Source organism: Hypanus sabinus, chromosome 26 (assembly GCF_030144855.1).
Source record: "Hypanus sabinus isolate sHypSab1 chromosome 26, sHypSab1.hap1, whole genome shotgun sequence".
Taxonomy (NCBI): Eukaryota; Metazoa; Chordata; class Chondrichthyes; order Myliobatiformes; family Dasyatidae; genus Hypanus; species Hypanus sabinus.
The window spans coordinates 45,519,947-45,538,175 of NC_082731.1; the positions used below are offsets into that span (position 1 = coordinate 45,519,947).

The window sequence follows — 18,229 nt, forward strand, 5'->3', positions numbered from 1 at the left end:
CATGCCATATACAGAGATGCAACCTCATGGGAGTATTGTGTTCATTGCTGGCTTCCTTATAAGAAGAACGTAGAGAGTCCAGAAAAGGCTCCGGAAGTAGTCTCAACCTCACAATCTGCACTATCAATAAGCCAACGGCAACAAGAACTTGAGGTCCCACCACTTACAGGTTCCTTCCAAGACAAACTGTCCTGAATTGGAAATATATTGCTGTTCCTTAATTGCTGTGTCTAAATCTTGGAACTCCTTGCCCTCTAGAACTGTAAAAGTAACTTCACCAGAAGAACTACAGCTCTTCATGAAGGATTTATTACCGGCTTTTTGAATACAGTGAGGGTTTTGCAATAAAATGCCAAGCTTGCCAATGATACCATTTCCTAAAAATGAATGAGGTCTTCCTGCATGCATGCAATGATATCCTTGTTAACTCAATGTTCAAACAAAATTTATTATCAAAAAATTTGCCACTGTAAACAACCCTGAGATTCATTTTTACAGTAAGTTCAAGAAACACAATAAAAAACCGCACCCGACAGGACAGACAACCTTTGTGCAGAAGACAACAAACTATAGAAATAGAAAAAGAAATAACAATAATAAATAAATAAATAATAAATATTGTGAACATAAAACGAAGAATCCCTTGAAAGTGAGTCCATAGGTTGTGGGCAAAGTTCAGTTAAGTTGAGTGAAGTTATCTCATTTGGTTCAAGAGCCTGATGGTTGAGAGGTAATAACTTTTCCTGAACCCGGTGGTGTGGGTCCTGAGGTTTATTATTGTCAAATGCACTGAAGTACAGTGAAAAACTTATCTTTCAATATCATTTATAGAGATCAATTCTTTATATAACAGTACATTGAGGTAGTACAAGTTTAAACAAAAACTGCAGAAAAATGTTACAATTACAGAGAAAGTGCACTGCAGGTAGACAATAAAGTGTAAAATAATAATGAAGTAGATTATGAGATTGTCATTTAGTGTACTGTTCAGCAGGATGGAAGCAGTTCTTGAGCCTGGTGGTACCTGTTTTCAGGCTTCTAGTGGAATAGCAGAGGGAAGAGTCTGGGGTGAGTGGGGTTTCTGGCTGCTTTACTGAGGAAGTGAGGAGTTCAGATAGAGTCCATGGAGGGAAGATTGCTTTCTGTGATGTTCTGAGTTGTATCCACAACTATCTGCAGTTTCTTGCAGTCACAAGCAGAGCAGTTGCCATACCAAGCTTTGATGCATCAGGGTAGGGTAGATTGATAAAAGTTGGTGAGGGTCTAAGGCAGGGGTTCTCAACCCTTTTTACGCCATTGACCCCTACCATTAACCGAGGGGCCCATGGGCCCTAGGTCTAAGGGGATAGAGTTAACTTATTTAGCCTTTTGAAGAAGCTGAGGTGCTGGTGAGGTTTCTGGCTCTGCTGCCAATGTGATTGGACCAGGACAGGCTATTGGTACTGCCTGTTTCTAAGACCTTGAAACTCTCAGCATTTTCAATTTCAGCACTGTTGACATAAACAAGAGCATGTGCACTGCTCCCTTCCCAAAGTCAATGACCAGCCCTTTTGGTGTGCTGCCATCAAGGGAAAGATTTTTATCATGGCACCATGTCACTAAGGCTCTCCGTCTCCTTCCTGTACTCCGAATTATTGTTATTTGAGAAACAGCTCAGTTCAGTGGTATCATGAGCCAATTTAATAGTGGATTTAGAATAGAATCTGAACACGCAGTCGTAAGATGGAATTTGACTAGGGGGCTGAGGGGTAGCCATGTTGGGGATAGTCACGGCAAAGTTTTTTTCTGCTCGTCCTTACTGCTTCTTCCAGATTACTAATGGTCATCTCCAGGGCTCAGTTTAATAATGTTTGTTTCTTTTCCTGTGATGAAGGCTTGCAATTGTGAGTGGGTATGTGGAGGACCAGGAAGCGGATGACCGGTCTGAAGGAAATGAAGAGCTCAAGGTTAGAAATTCATTAGTTTAAATTATCTTGAGTGTATAGCCTAGTCTGACGTACCAAAGATATGATGCTTTATTATGGGGCCTATTTTTATTCAATATTTCCGTGTGCAAAATGACTATCATTGAAAACTATTAACAAGTCAGGTGACTTCACACTTAAATATATGATAATATTGATGGCATTGAAAAGTGTAAATTTCTTACTTCTCTCTACTACTATGCATGCTCTTTGACTTAACCTTCCAAATGATCTTACACTGACACTTCCCTTTCTCCTGTGATCCACTCTCTTCTCCTATCAGATTCCTTCTTCTCCAGCCTCTTACCTTTCCCACCACCTGGCTTCACCTATCACCTTCTAGATTGTCCTCCTTCTCCTCCTCCCATCTTTTAATTCTGGCATCTTCCCCCTTCACTTCCAGTCCCGAAGAAAGGTCTGGGCTGAAACATCAACTGTTAATTCATTTCCAGAGATGCTGCCTGACCGGTGCAATGAGCGGTATGACTTTGGACTGTAGGAGGAAACTGGAGCACCCACAGGAAACCCACACGGTCATGGGAGAACATGCCAACACTTTTCAGGCAGCAGCAGTAATTGAACCTAGGTCACTTGTACTGTAAGGTGTTGTGCCAACCACTGCACTGCTGTGCTGCCATCGTTTTATGATCGTGATGTTACTTATTTTCTTGCAAGTTAAGTCTGTGCATGAGCAGGTCTCTGCCAGCTCCTCTTTAGAAAACTAGCCATTTAAAAGTCCAGAATTCATTTATAAACTGTAAACCAAGAAACTTCATACTTAACTGTGTATTAGAAAGGAATTATAACCCAGTTGCTCCATTGGCCACTTAACATACAATTATGATGTCCCTGTGACCTTGCTCATCATCTTCTGAAAAAGACAACAAAGCCAAGGGAAACACCGTAGGAAAAACATTGGTACAGGGGTCGGGATGTTATGTTGTAGTTGTACAAGACATTGGTGAGGACAAATTTGGAGTATTATGTGCAGTTCTGGTCAGCTATCTACAAGAAATATATTAATAAGATTGAAAAAAATTAATAAAATTGACAAGGATGTTGCCAGGACTTGAGTCATAGGGAAAGATTGAATAGGTTAGGAATTTAATCTCTGGAGCTGATGCACCATCAATAACTCTCGGAGACGTGAGGCGAGAGATAGGTTTTTATTAGCTGGAAGAAAGCAGTGTCAGCAGCAAGAGACCATCACACAACATCCTGGAGACTGAGGGAGGAGCAGTGCCTCCAATCGCCTTTATACTGGGGTCTGTGGGAGGAGCCACAGGAGCAGTCAGCGGGCGGTGGGGACATGTCCAGACAGGTATATGTAGTTCACCACAGGAGCATAGCACCATAAGGACAATGAGGGAAGATTATGAGTATAGATGTGGTAAATGCCAACAGGCTTTTTCCGCTGAGGTGGGGTGAGACTACAACTAGAGGTCAGAGGTTAAGAATGAAAGGTAAAATACTGGGTGGTAACTTCTTTACTCAGAGAGTGGTGTCATTGTGGAATGAGCTGCCAGCAGGAGCAGTGGATGTGGGTTTGATTGCAACATTTATGAGAAATTTGTAGAAGTACATGGATGGGAGGAGTATGGAGGGCTATACTCCAGATGCATGTAAATGGAACTAGACAGAATAACAGTTCAGCATGGATTAAGGGTCTGTTTCTGTGATTCAGTGACTGCTACAAGACATATGTAGGGAAGTGGATTTTGTGGGAGCCAGCCAACAGTTACACTGACCTGGGCTGGAGGCAGAGGGTAAATCCTGGTGCCTGTGAACAGGCCCAATCTCTAGTTGGAGCTTTGTCAGAGATGTTTAAGGAAAAGAAAACAACATAGTTAAATGTTTAAAGTTAAAAAATAAAATTAATCAAATTCAGGGGCATTTAGGATTAACTAAACCATAATTATTAAAGAGTAAACATCTACTCCATTTCCTCCCAAGTGCAGGACAAAAATCCCATGTGAACTTAGTGGAGGCTTCAACTTACCACCAGATCTGACCTAACACAAGAATTGAGAGGTCCTGTACTCAAGCTGATTCCAATTGAGGAAGATAGCAGACTAGTTCCCCAGCTAACACCAATTTTGCTGAGATGTGTGGACCCAGGGAGTACGATGAAAACCTCAGTTTCGACTGTGCTGCTCCTTCAGGACCAGAACGAGATTATAAAATAAACAAAGCAAACTACAGCCAAATATTGATTCCTATGTGTGAATTTCATCTTTGCAGGAGATAGAAGATGAGGTTGGCGTGCTTGATGAACCTTCTAACAGGCAAGCATACAATAAATTCAGATCATAGGAAGGTCATATCACAGTAAGTGAATGGCATTACTGAGCTATAAACAGTAGAAAGTCCCAAGATCAATTTCTAATCCACTCCAACCTTCCTGCTCTTAGCATTTAGAGGATGACAATTATTGACTCCTCAGGTTCCTCAAGCTTAAGTTTGGAACATATTGGTCGGATACATTGACCTCATAGAGCCAGACATCATCATCATTATGTGCTATGTAGTATGACATGGGCGACATGGTCTTATCCATGACCATGATTGTTCTTGGCAAATTTTTCTACCAAACTGGTTGCCTTTGCCTTCTCCTGGGCAGTGTCTTTACAAGACGGGTGACCCCAGCCATTATCAATACTCTTCAGAGATTTTCTGCCTGGCATCAGTGGTGGCATAACTAGACTTGTGATATACAACAGCTACTCATATGACCCTCCACCACCTGCTCCCATGGCTTCACGTGACCCTGATCGGGGGCTAAGCAGGTGCTACACCTTGCCCAAGGGTGACCTGCAGGCCAGTGGAGGGAAGGAGCACCTTACACCTTCTTTGGTAGAGACACATCTTCACCCTGCCAACCAAAGACTGAATTGTCCCTCCATAATCAATTGCTGCTAGTACTCATTGTCAGAACTGACAGAGTAAAGTTTTATGATAAAGAATTTATCCTAATCTCCACAGTTTAGACCCCAGGAGTTTTACTGCCATGGAATCAGTTGTACATTTTGAACAGCATGATGGGTAAGTAATGGCACAATTAATTGCAGCATCCCTTCTGAATATGTGGGCTGGATTTCACTGGTGGTGTGTGTGTATTTGTATAAAACTCCTTCACTAAGTTTAGTGACAGTTTTGTAATGTCAGATGAGTCAGATGCACTATATCTGGCCCTTCAGCTTTACACCAGCTGTAGCTGTCATATCAATGAATGATAGTTTTTAAAAAATTTATTGTAAGTGTAACCCTCAGGTTCGGGCAGTGGCGTTAGTCTAGGGAAGGCAGTCTTTGGCCCCACCAAGCGTGTGAAATCTGAGGTGTAAAGCGTCCTGTTTGTGTGAATGCTGCGTGATGTGTTACAAATCAGTACCTTGAAATAACAGACACTGCACCATATGCAATTAAACGATTTAGTTTTATAATTCTTAATTTGACGAGAGGGTAGTAAAGAAAACAAAAGGAAAAGGGCCCATTTTAATGAAACAGTCTAACGTGCACAAGTTGGAGCTCACGGTTTCCCTTCTGCTGGTCCTGCATCGATTCCCCCCCCCCCCCACCCCCGGCTTCGTCGACTCCCAGCCCCACTCCTTTCAGGCATCTTCTCTCTTCATCTTCCGCTAAACAAAAGACCCAGATCACCTCATTCTCAGGCACACAAGAAAAAACACTCCCTTCATTGGACGGCACATATTCCAAACCCCCCGTTACCTCTAGTCATAAACCAAACAGTGCTGCAACAGAAAAACCGTTACATTAACAGTGAAACCTTTGCCAAGACGTTGCATAAGTTTTCTAATTAAATACAACTAAGACATGGTTTAAAATTAAAACAATTCATTATTGTTTTAATTATTTAAATAGTTTTCAACTGTTTCCCAATGTCTGTTTACACTGGAGGCATTTAGAAACACAGTAAAAGCCTTCTGTCGATGTGAGTTAGTAAAGACCATCAGAGCTGGGTCTTCAGTCACTCGAACCTGTCTCCTGATCAGTAGGACGTTCGGGGTCCTGTAGCCACTAACCCACTACCACTGCAGCCGCAAATGCAGAGCAATTCTTATTGAAATACAAAGCAAATTTGTATTAGGTACAAGTATATTACATAACAAATGCAATATTCCGATGTAATGCATAAACCTCAAAACTGAATAGATATGGCTAAGGTGGATGAGCTGTGATATCACCACAGGTAGAATAATCAAATTGAACTCTGACCTTAAAAATTCTCTCATTTTATGGTTGAAATGGTGCACAATGTTTTATTCACTTATATCAAGGGCCAGCATTTCCTTTGATATGGATTACGTGCTTCCAGTATAAAAAAATTGACTTTTTTTAATTCTATGAAAATGTGAAATGTTAAAAGTCATTAAATGCTTAATTCAATAAAAGGTTGAACATCTAAACTCCAAAACCAAGTTGGAGCTGAATAATTACCCAATTTTAACTGTGATGCTGAGGGGAGTGGGTATGTTATGTCCAATACCAGGTTGGTGCTGAATTACCAGATATTAGCTGGGATACTGAGGGGATTGCGTATGGATGTCCAATGACTGGTTGGTGCTGAATAATCTCCCAATCATAACTATCACAGACATCAGCACTTCAGTATTGTAAAGTGGAGTTGGGGAGAATGGGATAATTAGCTGTACTAGATAAGCCAGGTTTCTAGTCCTGATCACCTTTCATGGGTGGTATCCATTAACAGGATTGCATTAGGCTGCAATGCATGTCCATTTGATCAGCCTGGTAGCAGATATCGTCAGGTTTATGTGTCTAGAAGCAAAAGAGAGCTATGTACCATATCAGCCTGCAGTCAATGAGCAATTCTTAACTATTCTTTCTGTAGCTCTGACATCATGAAGTCAGCCCCTGGTATTGTCCACCTTGATGACATGCCTGAAATCACAGACAAACAGCATCCTGTGTTACAGGTAACATAAAATAATTTTAAAATGTGGAATTAAAATTTGTATCATTTATTGAGTTGTGAAATAATGAGATTTTGTTTTATAGGCTGATTGAAACTCAGTTCCAGCAATGGTGTCGGCACACTCATTGAAAGAGCAGGGATCAATATTGCTTTCCAGGTTCTGTCAAAACTGTCACTAGCCTAACATGGACACATCACTATTATTTTATAACTCCGTGTCGACATGGATGTCAGTTAAGGCCTGGGAATGGGAAAGCAATGGAATGATGGAAAACTGAGTCCAAAATTTGTTTGGTAATAGGAGGAAGAGGATGATGGCAGATTCTTTTTGTGATTGTTACCCTGTCACCAGTGATGGACCACAGGGATCAGTGCTGGGACCTTACTGTTAGTTGTATACAGTAATGATTGTGTGCCATTGTAACACAGTGGTTAACGCACGCTAATTCAGCTTGGGGTGTCAGAGTTTGGCGTTTAGTTCTGGCATCATCTGTAGGGAGTCTGTACATACATCCTCCCTGTGGAATACCTGGGTTTCCTCCCACACTCTAAAGATGTACTGGTAAATTGATCTTTCTAAATTTTCCCATAATTAGGCTAGGGTTAAATCGAAGGATTGCTGGGTTTTGCAGCTCAAAGGGCCCAGTCTGCACTGTACATCAATAAACAAACAATAAATAAAACAAATGATTTGGAAGTGAAATAGATGAAAAGGGATGATTCATAGTTTGCAGGTGGCAGAAATGTTCTTGGTGATTTTGAATAGTGAGGAGGATAGTTGTAGCCTTAAAATCAAATTGATCAATAAGCAAGATGGACAGAGCCATGGTAGATGGAGTTTAACACTGATAAATGTGAGGTGTTCATCCTCATCTTAGGTAGGATGAATAATCCATCAAGGGTAAAGCCTCCCCACCTTTGAGCACTATCACGGAAAACAGCACCCACCATCAGAGATCCCCACCCAGCCATGCTCTCTTCTCAATGCAGCCATCAGGAAGAAGGTAGAGTAGCCTGAAGACCCTCACCACCAGATTCATCAACCATCAGGCTCCTGAACAAGAGTGAATAACTTCGCTCACCTCACCACTGAGCTGACTCCCTAACCTCTGGACTCACTTTCAATGACTGTACAACTCATGCTCCCAATATTATTTCTTACTTACTTATTATTATTTTGTTTATCTTTCTGGATCTGCACGATTTGTTTTTCATGTTGTAAACATGAGAAAGTCTGAAAATATGGGAAATCCAAACCAACTCACACAAAATGTTGGAGGAACTCAGCAGGTCAGCAGCATCCACGGAAATGACTAGATAAGTAGTTGATGTTTCAGGCCAAAACGTTGCCTTTTTACACATTGTACCGTCTTTGTGTGTAGTTTTTCATTCATTCTTGTGTGATTCTTTGTGTTTATTGTAAATAACCACAAGAAAATGAATCTCAAGGTAGTATAGTGACTTTGATGATAAAGTTACTTTGAACTTTGAAGTGTAGGACACATTCAGTGAAAGATAGGGCCTTCGGGAACACTGAGGGACAGAGGGATTTTGTGTACAAATACAAGGATCCCTGTAGGTGGCAGCACAAGTCAATAGGCGAGGAAGAAGTGACGTGAGATAATTGCCTTCGTTAGCAGATAAACAGAATGCAAGAAGATTGTTATAGTTCTGGTGGTTGTCCATCGTGTCCGACAGTAACGGCAAACCTGTGCAGGAGAGTTTTTAAAGTGGACAAGCTGCTGCACTGGGGCAGTTTCACTCTCTTGATCTCAGAAGTCTAGGTCCAGTAGTATAAACAAGCATCACAAACTGGGGTCTTCCTTGGTTACAGTAGTTGACCATGACACCTTCTGTGCCTTATCAAGTCCTTCACTGCCCCTGGAGCATTGCAGTAGACCTTCTTAGCCACTGGATCTCACTGTAGATCTCATCCGCCCAGTCTGCCAGAGCTAGGACAGGCATGTCCCTATCTCAACGGGGTATGAGGCCCACCAGCTGTCCTCCCCTGGTTTAGCCCATCTGTCGAAGCAGTGACTGAGGGTGTGGCAGCCGTCGCATGCAAACAACTACTTGGAGCCACGGGTGAGAGGTGAGTGTCTGATGGGGACCGAAGGTGAGTGAGCTGCCCCAGAATGGATATGACAAGCCCCTTCACCAGAGGTGCTACCCTCCCAGGACACCCATTGTTATGGTATAACCGTATTAAAACATTGTTTATGCTAGAGTGGCATGCCTCTCTACACTATAGTGTCACTACACTATTGGAAGGACATGAATGCATTCAAGAGGCTGCAGGGGAGATTCTCTATGATGTTATCTGAGGGTAGAACGTGTCAGTAATGAAGAGAGGTGAATTTGTTTGCCCTGAAGCAGAGGAAGGAACTTAATTAACATATACAAAATTATAAACTTTCTAAAATTAGAGGGCATAGGTTGAGGGTAAGGGAGGATATCTGAAGAAGAACCTGTTAATGAAGAAGGAGGTTGGGATCTGGAATACAGTGTCCAAAGGGCTGGTAAAGGCAGAGACCCTCACAACAATTAGGAGGTATCTAGATGAATTGCCAGGGTATGCAAGACCAAGGGTGAAGTGAAGTGCTGATAAACAGGATTAGTATCGATGAGTGCTTCATGATCAATGTAGACTTTGTGGGTTTATTTCCAGTGACCTCTATAACAAAATGTGTATATTGTTCCCACATGTGTGTGGGTCTGTCCAAAGGTGTGCTGGTTAGTCAGTTAATTAGTCATGGCAATAATGCTTGGGTTAAATCAGTGGATTTCTGGGCAGCACAGCTCAAAGGGCACGTTATGTCCTGTATCTCTAAATAAATAAATACATTTCTGTGCTGTATGGCTCTTAGTCAAAATTTTATGATACTGCAGGAAATGTTTGACCATATAGCCTGCACAGTTCATCGACTACTTCTGGAGAATTACCAAGGACGGGCATCAAATACCAGCCTTGGCAATTAAATACGTGTCACAAAAAATTTTTTGAGCGTATTTGTGGAAACATTACCCTCTATTATGAAGTACTTGTGAATCTGCTTGTACCTCTTCCAATGTCTTGATACTCTTTCTAGAATATGGAATCCAGAACAGTGGGTTATATTGAAATCCATGTGCCACAGCCCTCAGATCAAAACCCAGGAAATAATATTACCCTCTTTTCAATTCTTAGTTAACTGTAAATTCTGTTTCTTATAGGACATGCAGCCACAACGTGAAAGTAACGTTTTGTTTGAAGTGTTTAACAGGTAAGTTTACCATGGAATCACATCTCAGTAACTTTGATGCAATTCATTATAACTGTTGGGTGTACTTTCTTCTGAGCACCTTGACTCAAGTTCATTAAAGTGCCATAGCAACTAGGGATGGGTTAGCTTATCTTGTGAAGTTCGCATGCTTCCACTGATTATATTAAAAATACAGTTACTTCCCATGATTTTGGATTCTGTCCACACCTGTTTTATTCAATACATTCATGACTTTAAAGACATCTTTAAGAAATCTCCAAGGTTTTTCTTTCAAAATTGTGACAATCTTCTCTGGAAGGAGTAAATACCATTCTGGTACCGTTCTTGGAACTCTCATGATTTCTTCGGTATTTCTCAAAAAAATATAACAGAGACCAATATTCTCTTGTGTGGACTGAACAGCATCACACTTTTATTCAGGTCTATACCCCATGTCATCGTCCTTTTGTTTTGCTTTGCTGATCTATGGTGCTACTTTAAATGATTTGTTCACGCCTATTTCTACTCCAAGATCAAGTTAAATTGTCATGAAACCATACATGAATACAGCCAAACAAAACATCATTCCTCCAAGACATGATATAAAACACAGTACAGATGGTCAAACACAACACAAGGCATTTATAGCACAAGTAAGATAGCAGGAAACATACTGTCACTCAAAAAAATTATAATATAGCTCAAGTCCCTGAGTCCATGGATGTTGTCAACAAGAACAAGCCCAGAGCGGTCTGCAGGTGAATGCAATCCAAGCAAACACTAAAGGGCAGCATGGATACCATGCCGCCACCACCAGTGGCACCTCACCTGGTGGAGAATGCTGGATAAGTTACAAGCAACATTTCTATTTTTGTTGCTCAAGTATATGACCCCACATTTGTCTCAGTTCATATGCACTTGTCATGCACCTGGACGATGAGAAGTTCCACTAATTTGAACACCCAAGAGGCTCACATGTATCATCACACTAATTTTCTACATTTTTCAAAACTAGAATCTTTACAAGCAACCACAGATTTTTAGAGCCAGTTCAGGAAGTGCCCTTCTGCAAAACAAAGGTAAAGGCAGCGTTATAAACTGACGAGTCCTGTTGAGTCACTGCTCTCAGTTGGCCCTCCCTCAAGTCCAAAACCCCAAAGACATGCATCACTGACTTGAGGTCAGTGGACTGAGCTCAAGTAATACTCACATAATTGGCGGTGTCAATGTGAGAAAGAAGGAAAGACTAATACCTTGTATGAATCAGAATCACTGAATGTTTCCATATTTCCACAGTTTTGACACTGTTTACTCTCAGCTTGGCACCAGCTCTGTCACTGGTTCGACTGAGTTAACAGAGATAGAAGACAGAAACAAAGAGCAGGTAAAATTCAAGTAAATCAACTCTTCTGACTGTAATAGTGAATTATTTATTTGTCTGTGTTCTGGTCAAAATTCCATTAGAATCAGGTTTTTTATCACTAGCATGTGATGTGAAATTTGTTAACTTAGCAGCAGCAGTTCAATGCAATACATAATATAGAAGAAAAAAATAAAAATCATGCAAAAAGCAGAAATAATGTATATTTTTTAAAAAGTGAGTTAGTGTCCAAGGGCTCAATGTCCATTTAGGAATCGGATGGCAGAGGAGAAGAAGCTGTTCCTGAATCGCTTGAGTGTGTGCCTTCAGGCTTCTGTACCTCCTCCCTGATGGTAACGGTGAGAAAAGGGCATGCTCTGGGTGATGGGGGTCCTTAATAGTGGATGCTACCTCTCGGAGACACCGCTCCCTGAAGATGTCCTGGGTACTTTGTAGGCTAGTACCCAAGATGGAGCTGACTAGATTTACAACCTTCTGCAGCTTCTTTCAGTCCTGTGCAGTAACCCCCACCCCACCCCCACCAGACAGTGATGCAGCCTGTCAGAATGCTCTCCATGGTACATATAAAGAAGTTTTTGAGTGTATTTGTTAACATGCCAAATCTCTGCAAACTCCTAATGAAGTATAGCTGCTGTCTTACCTTCTTTATAACTACATCGATTTGTTGGGACGAGGTTAGATCCTCAGAGATTTTGACACCCAGGAACTTGAAATTGCTCACTCTCTCCACTTCTGATCCCTCTATGAGGTTCCTTCGCCTTACCCTTCCTGAAGTCCACAATCAGCTCTTTCATCTTATTGATGTTGAGTGCCCAGTTGGTGCTGTGGCACCACTTCACTAGTTGGCATATCTCACTCCTGTACGCCCGGTTGTCTCCACCTGAGATCCTACCAACAATGGTTGTATCGTCAGCAAATTTATAGATGGTATTTGAGCTATGCCTAGCCGCACAGTCATGTATATAGAGAGTAGAGCAGTGGGCTAAGCACACTCCCCAGAGGTGCACCAGTGTTGATCGTCAGTGAGGAGGATATGTTATCACCAATCTGCACAGATTGTGGTCTTCCGGTTAGGAATTCGAGAATCCAATTGCAGAGGGAGTTACAGAGGCCCAGGTTCTGCATCTTCTCAATCAGGATCATGGGAATAATGGTATTAAATGCTGAGCTATATTCGATGAACAGCATCCTGACATAGGTGTTTGTGTTGTCCAAGTGATCTAAAGCTGTGTAGAGAGCCACTGAGATTGTGCCAATAAGCAAATTGCAATGGGTCCAGGTCATTGCTGAGACAGGAGTTCAGACTAGTCATGACCAACATCTCAAAGAATTTCATCACTGCAGATGTGAGTGCTACCAGGCGATAGTCATTAAGGCAGCTCACATTATTCTTCTTAGGCACTGGTATAATTGGTGCCTTTTTGAAGCAAGTGGGAACTTCCACCCATAGCAGTGGTTGAAAATCAAAGGCATAAATAATTACAAACAACCCATTGAAAATTCCACTGAAACTTGGATCTTAAATATTTGCATGATTTACATGTATGTTCACATTGCATACATATTAAATAAAAAGATTATTCAAGTCCTGAAGGAGGGTCTTGACCCAAAATCTTGACTGTTTATTCATTTCCATGAATGCTGCCTGACTTGCTGAGTTCTTCCAGCATTTTCTGTGTGTTGTTCTGGAATTGCAGCATCTGTAGAATCTCTTGTGTTAATGTTTTATTAGTCTCTCTTCCATGAAACTTTAGTTCTCCATCTCATCTCCACATGAAACTTATGCCATGCTCTTTAATTGCCTTCTTCTCCACTTCTGCTCTTTAGAAATAATTAGGAATTAATTTTAAACTTGAACAAAATTTCTGCTGATTCTGAATTTTCCTGCTTAATCAGAAGAGAAATATACTAGCTACTCCATTATAGTCCACTGTACACCACAGTTCCAGTCACCCACTATAACACTGCCATGCACTGATGTAATTACATTGACAGATCAGCAAAATATGGTTAAAAGTCAAGGAACATTGAAGATACTGGAAACCTGGAATAGAAACTGTCCATTCCCTCCAAAGATGCTATCTGACCCATTGAGTTATTTTTTGCTCCAAATTCCAGCATCTGCAGCCCCTTATGTTTCCAGAGTAAAAGAATGTCACTCAAACCACTGTGTTGCCAAATATTTACACCATAGAATGCTGAATGTGATTTACATCTCTTACTACAGGACAAGAAGGCACTAGATGAAGCTAATATGATGGTTGAATTCATTGATGGGTGAGTTTGTCATAAACCTGCTGAAGCCATTAGCTTGTGTCCAATGATCATGTTCAGCAAATGCCTGTATTGATTCCTGGTTGATTCTGGCTTACTTCTGTATAGTCGTATTTATTTGAGAGGATGGGTTTGGGGTTTGGGACAAGTTGCAGGAGGTCTGAAACTGGCAAATGAACTCAAAGACAGAGGAAAATGCATAGCCTACGTGGCCTTTAGAGCCTGCCTGTCATTCAATACAATTTAACTCAACCCTCAACTGTTATTCTATACCAGATATCTATAGTTTTCAATACCTTAATCTTTCTTACGTTAGATACTTTTAATGAACTAGACTCTATCAAGTACCTTTTCAGTTCGTCATATAACAGACAATCATTAACTCAGAGTGTGTTAATTTTACTTGCTGCAAGGGAAGACCATCACTGCACAAGAAGTGGTGATAGCTACAGGAAAGAAAGACAGCATAATTACTCCTTTATACCCAAGTATTAGCTTCAGTTCAAGGACATTCTGTATGTCTGTTTAATCAGTGTCCTTGGTATTCTCACAGTAACTGCATCTGTTTGTCATATACTCATCCATCTGCATAATGTTGCAGAAACAGTATTAGCAAAGCACTCTGATACAGTACAGGTTCCATTTTGTTACAGACAAAAATGGCACTTTGTTACTACAAGTACATTTCCACAACTGCAAAACTCTCCTGAAGAGAGAATTTCAGAAATTCACAATCCTCTGTCAGGGAATATTTCTACCTTCCTCAGTTTTAAATGACTGACTCTTATCTAGAAACCCTGACCTTCATTCAAGATTCTTCCATTCATGAAAACATCTGAAAATCTTCCCTTCCAAGCTCCCCTCAGGTTCTTACATGATTCAGTATGATCACTCCTCATTCTTCTAAACTGAAAGCACACAGATTCAACCTGCTTAGCCTTTCTTGACTGAACAATCCTCTCATTCTAGTGGACATCCTCCAATGCTTCTAAATCCATTCATAGGGAAGGAGATCAAAACTGTACATCACTCCAGGTATAGCCTCACTAATATATCTGTAACGAAGCTTACCTGTTGGTAAAATTATCCAACATTCTTCCACGTTTCTGTCAACCTTCCCACTGGAGACGTGGAGCTGTAGCTATACTAATAAGCACTGTAAGAATTTTGTATATTTACCAATTCTTATTCCCGTAAGCTCCCCAGAGTTAATCCCTTTCGCCAAAGAAATCAATCTGGTTAACCTTCATAATACTTCTTCCTTAGATAGGAAAACTAGATTTGTACACAATATTCTCACTAACGGGGGGGGGGGGGGGGGGGGGGGGGTGAAGATATGTCTCTACCAAAGGAAGTGTACGGTGTTTCTTCCCTCCGCTAGCCTGCAGTCTGCAGGTCAGCCTTGGGCAAGGTGTAGCAGCTGCTTAGCCCCCGATCAGGGTCATGTGAAGCCATGGGAGTAGGTGGTGGATGGTCGTATGAGCATCCGGTGCAGATCTCAAGTCCTGGTTATGTGACCACTGACACCAGGCAGACAATCTCTGAAGAGTATTGATACTGGCTGGGATCACCCGTCTTGTAAAGACACTGCTTAGAAGAAGGCAATGGCAAATCACTTCTGGAGAAAAATTTGCCAAGAACAATCATGGTCACATACAGTGAAAAGAATAAGAAATCAGTGTGAAGAGGCCTTCCCCACAGGCAATGCTCTGTTGCAGAAAACCAGGATCACCCACATCATGCAACACGGTACATAACGCTGATGATGATTAGCACTAGGACCGTACATGATTTTACAAAGACATTTTTAAATTCACACTCAAATTCTCCTGCAGCAAAAGACAACCTACTGTTTAGTTTCTCAGTTGCTCAGTTAACAGGTAGATCTTCCAGTCTCTAAAAACTACACTGCTTTTCTATTTTCTACGAAGATGGATTCCTTCACATTTTTCCACATTATCTTCCACCTGCCGTAACCTCATCCATTTACTTAGCTTGTCCCTTTACAGTTAAAACTTCTCCACATCTTCCTTACAGCCCATGCTACATCCAATACTGTACTATCAAGCAAATTGGGATATATTGCCCTTGGACTCCTCATCTAGATTGTTGGTTATAGATTGTGAACAGTTACAGCATCTCAGTGATTACAGCCTCCCAACATGAACCTAACCCATTCATTACCGCTCTGTTTCCTGGCTGTTAACCAGATTAAATCCATGCCAGTTCATTATCTTCAATCACATGCCTTAATTTGGTCCTGACCCATTCCATTCTTCACAACTTAAAAAAGCTGTCACTTTTATGAAATATTTATTTAATGTCAGAGTAATTCAGAGCTGCTTACTTCATTTCATGAAAGAAGAAGCCTCATTTGGTTGGGTAGTGAGTCAAGTTTGAATGGATGTTGTGTCCCAGCTGTCTAGATATGTAAATCAGGCAGTACAATATGGATAGCAAACTGTTACCCATGTGGTAAATTCACACATTCCATGCAGCTGATGAATCCAAAGGAACGGCAGAGGCCGATACAGTTTGGCACAAGCAGCATCGCAGGAGTTGCCAGTCAGCGTTGAACTCAACATGGAACTGCCTGAGGGAGTCTTGCTCCAGATTTTTCCCTCAGGGTTTACTCTGAAGCTTTCCCATGAGTGGGTATAGCCGTATGGCAGCGGAGGTTTGAGATCAGAGTTTTCCTGCTCCGAGATGAGCTGCCAACCATGGCTGATGAGCCCCGTCTGCCCAAAGCAACTGGTTTTAAGGCTCGTGAACCTGTCCTTGCCCCTTCTCCTGTCAGTAGAAACATTTCCACCAAGCTTAGTAGCTAAGCCACACGTGAAGGCCAGGAGCTGGCCTTAGTTATCAGAAGCTCTTTGAGAGCCTTTAATAGATAGTGGAAGTTTATCCTCACTACTTCCCCCAGCTATAACATTCTCAAGAAACCAGTTAGAAGCAAAACCCTCTTACCCACAGAACTGTGCCCAGTGTCAGATGGTAGCTTCAGTACAAGAAGACAGTGCCCATGATGTCATTGTCTTCAGGAGGGTTGTGGAAGGACTCTAGTTTGTCACCATTCACAAAAGATAGACATGCAGGAGGGTCAGGGCTCTTTGCAAAGCTGACCAGTAGGAGTGACAGTTTTCACTTACAAGTTTTTAGTAATGGTCTAAGAAGTTAATTATTGTATTTGGATTCTCAAATGCTTAATTACATCTTCCATATTTCCACAGTTACCACATCATGTTCAGAAATGAGTGCCTCCTTGATGCCCCTGACGGTGTGAAGACACTGGCCATGGACAGTGATAATGATCAGGTGATCAGAGTGTGCTTGACTTCCTGGTGCGAGAGTTGTGAAGCAAGGATAATGTTCTTTCTAAGTCAATCAATTGATGAAGTCAGTGACACGTTACTCATTTAATAGCAAGTTATTTGGTGTCTTTAAAGGACTGACAAATTGAAACAGTATTTTCATAGAATAACCTTAAGAGGCTATTTGCCAGATAGCATAAAAAATGTAATTTCTGCATTTGTCACTGTTTGCAGCTACTGTTTCATGCTTACACTTCAAAGACCTGATTGAACTAATCTCATTGATATTTTTAATGCAGTAAGCATCTCCCATCGAAACCAACTGCAGATCTCAGTAAGAAACAAGTTAGTTTCAACTGAGTAGGAGAATCTGTTAAAAACATAACATATTTAAGAAAGTAGAGGCAAGGGAATAAATGGGGATGTGTAATAGGATACAAGGGACAAGAAATGAACTGATGAAAGTGGGGAAATCGCCACAAAGTTCACAGACACACAGCACAGCAGCCAAGGACAGTCTCACAGCTTTAGCGTCACAGAGCGTCCCAGCTGATATGGACTGGCATTTAAATTGCCTAAATCTGTTGCAGTGAATTACCCAGGGCCTAGATTTCACTCCCCAAGAAGCTGTTCTTGACCTCTCCAAACTGGCTCAGTGCCCATCACCTGTAGCACCCTTGGTAACACCCCAACATCTGGCTCAATTTTGTGGATTTATATCATGCACCAGCAATACCAAATTCAGCTCATGTCTGATCTCTCAAGATCATCTGCACTATTTTTCCCTGGGCAATATTTATTGTTCAGCCAGCATTACAGAAGGTTCCTCTAATTCCTCCTTGATGGTAGCAATGAGAAGAGGGCATGTCCTGGGTGATGGGGGCCCTTAGTGATGGTGCCACCTTATTGAGGCATTGCCTTTAAAGGTGTCCTCAATGCTATGGAGTTTAGTGTCCATGGAGGCTGGTCCAGAAGGTTATTCTCCTGGCAATTGGGTTCAAAGCAACACACACAAATTGCTGAAGGAACTCAGGGGAAATGGTAGCATCTATGAAAGAAATTAATAATTGAATTTTCCAGCAGAAATCCTTCATCGGGACTGGAAA

At 41.4% G+C, this 18,229-nt stretch overlaps 1 protein-coding gene across 2 annotated transcripts in view; it reads left to right on the forward strand.

The window, feature by feature from the left end:
• The window catches only part of LOC132381523 (regulator of microtubule dynamics protein 3-like), a 38,152-nt gene that overhangs the window by 12,945 nt on the left and 6,978 nt on the right, over positions 1-18,229 (forward strand). The window contains exons 6-13 of one of the 2 annotated variants that reach the window (XM_059951006.1): positions 1,874-1,946; positions 4,206-4,249; positions 4,947-5,006; positions 6,832-6,916; positions 10,129-10,178; positions 11,454-11,541; positions 13,766-13,815; positions 17,043-17,127. In XM_059951006.1, the coding sequence (XP_059806989.1) occupies positions 1,874-1,946; positions 4,206-4,249; positions 4,947-5,006; positions 6,832-6,916; positions 10,129-10,178; positions 11,454-11,541; positions 13,766-13,815; positions 17,043-17,127 (535 nt within the window). The remainder of the gene's footprint in view (positions 1-1,873; positions 1,947-4,205; positions 4,250-4,946; positions 5,007-6,831; positions 6,917-10,128; positions 10,179-11,453; positions 11,542-13,765; positions 13,816-17,042; positions 17,128-18,229) is intronic. The other variant, XM_059951007.1, reaches the window with a different exon arrangement.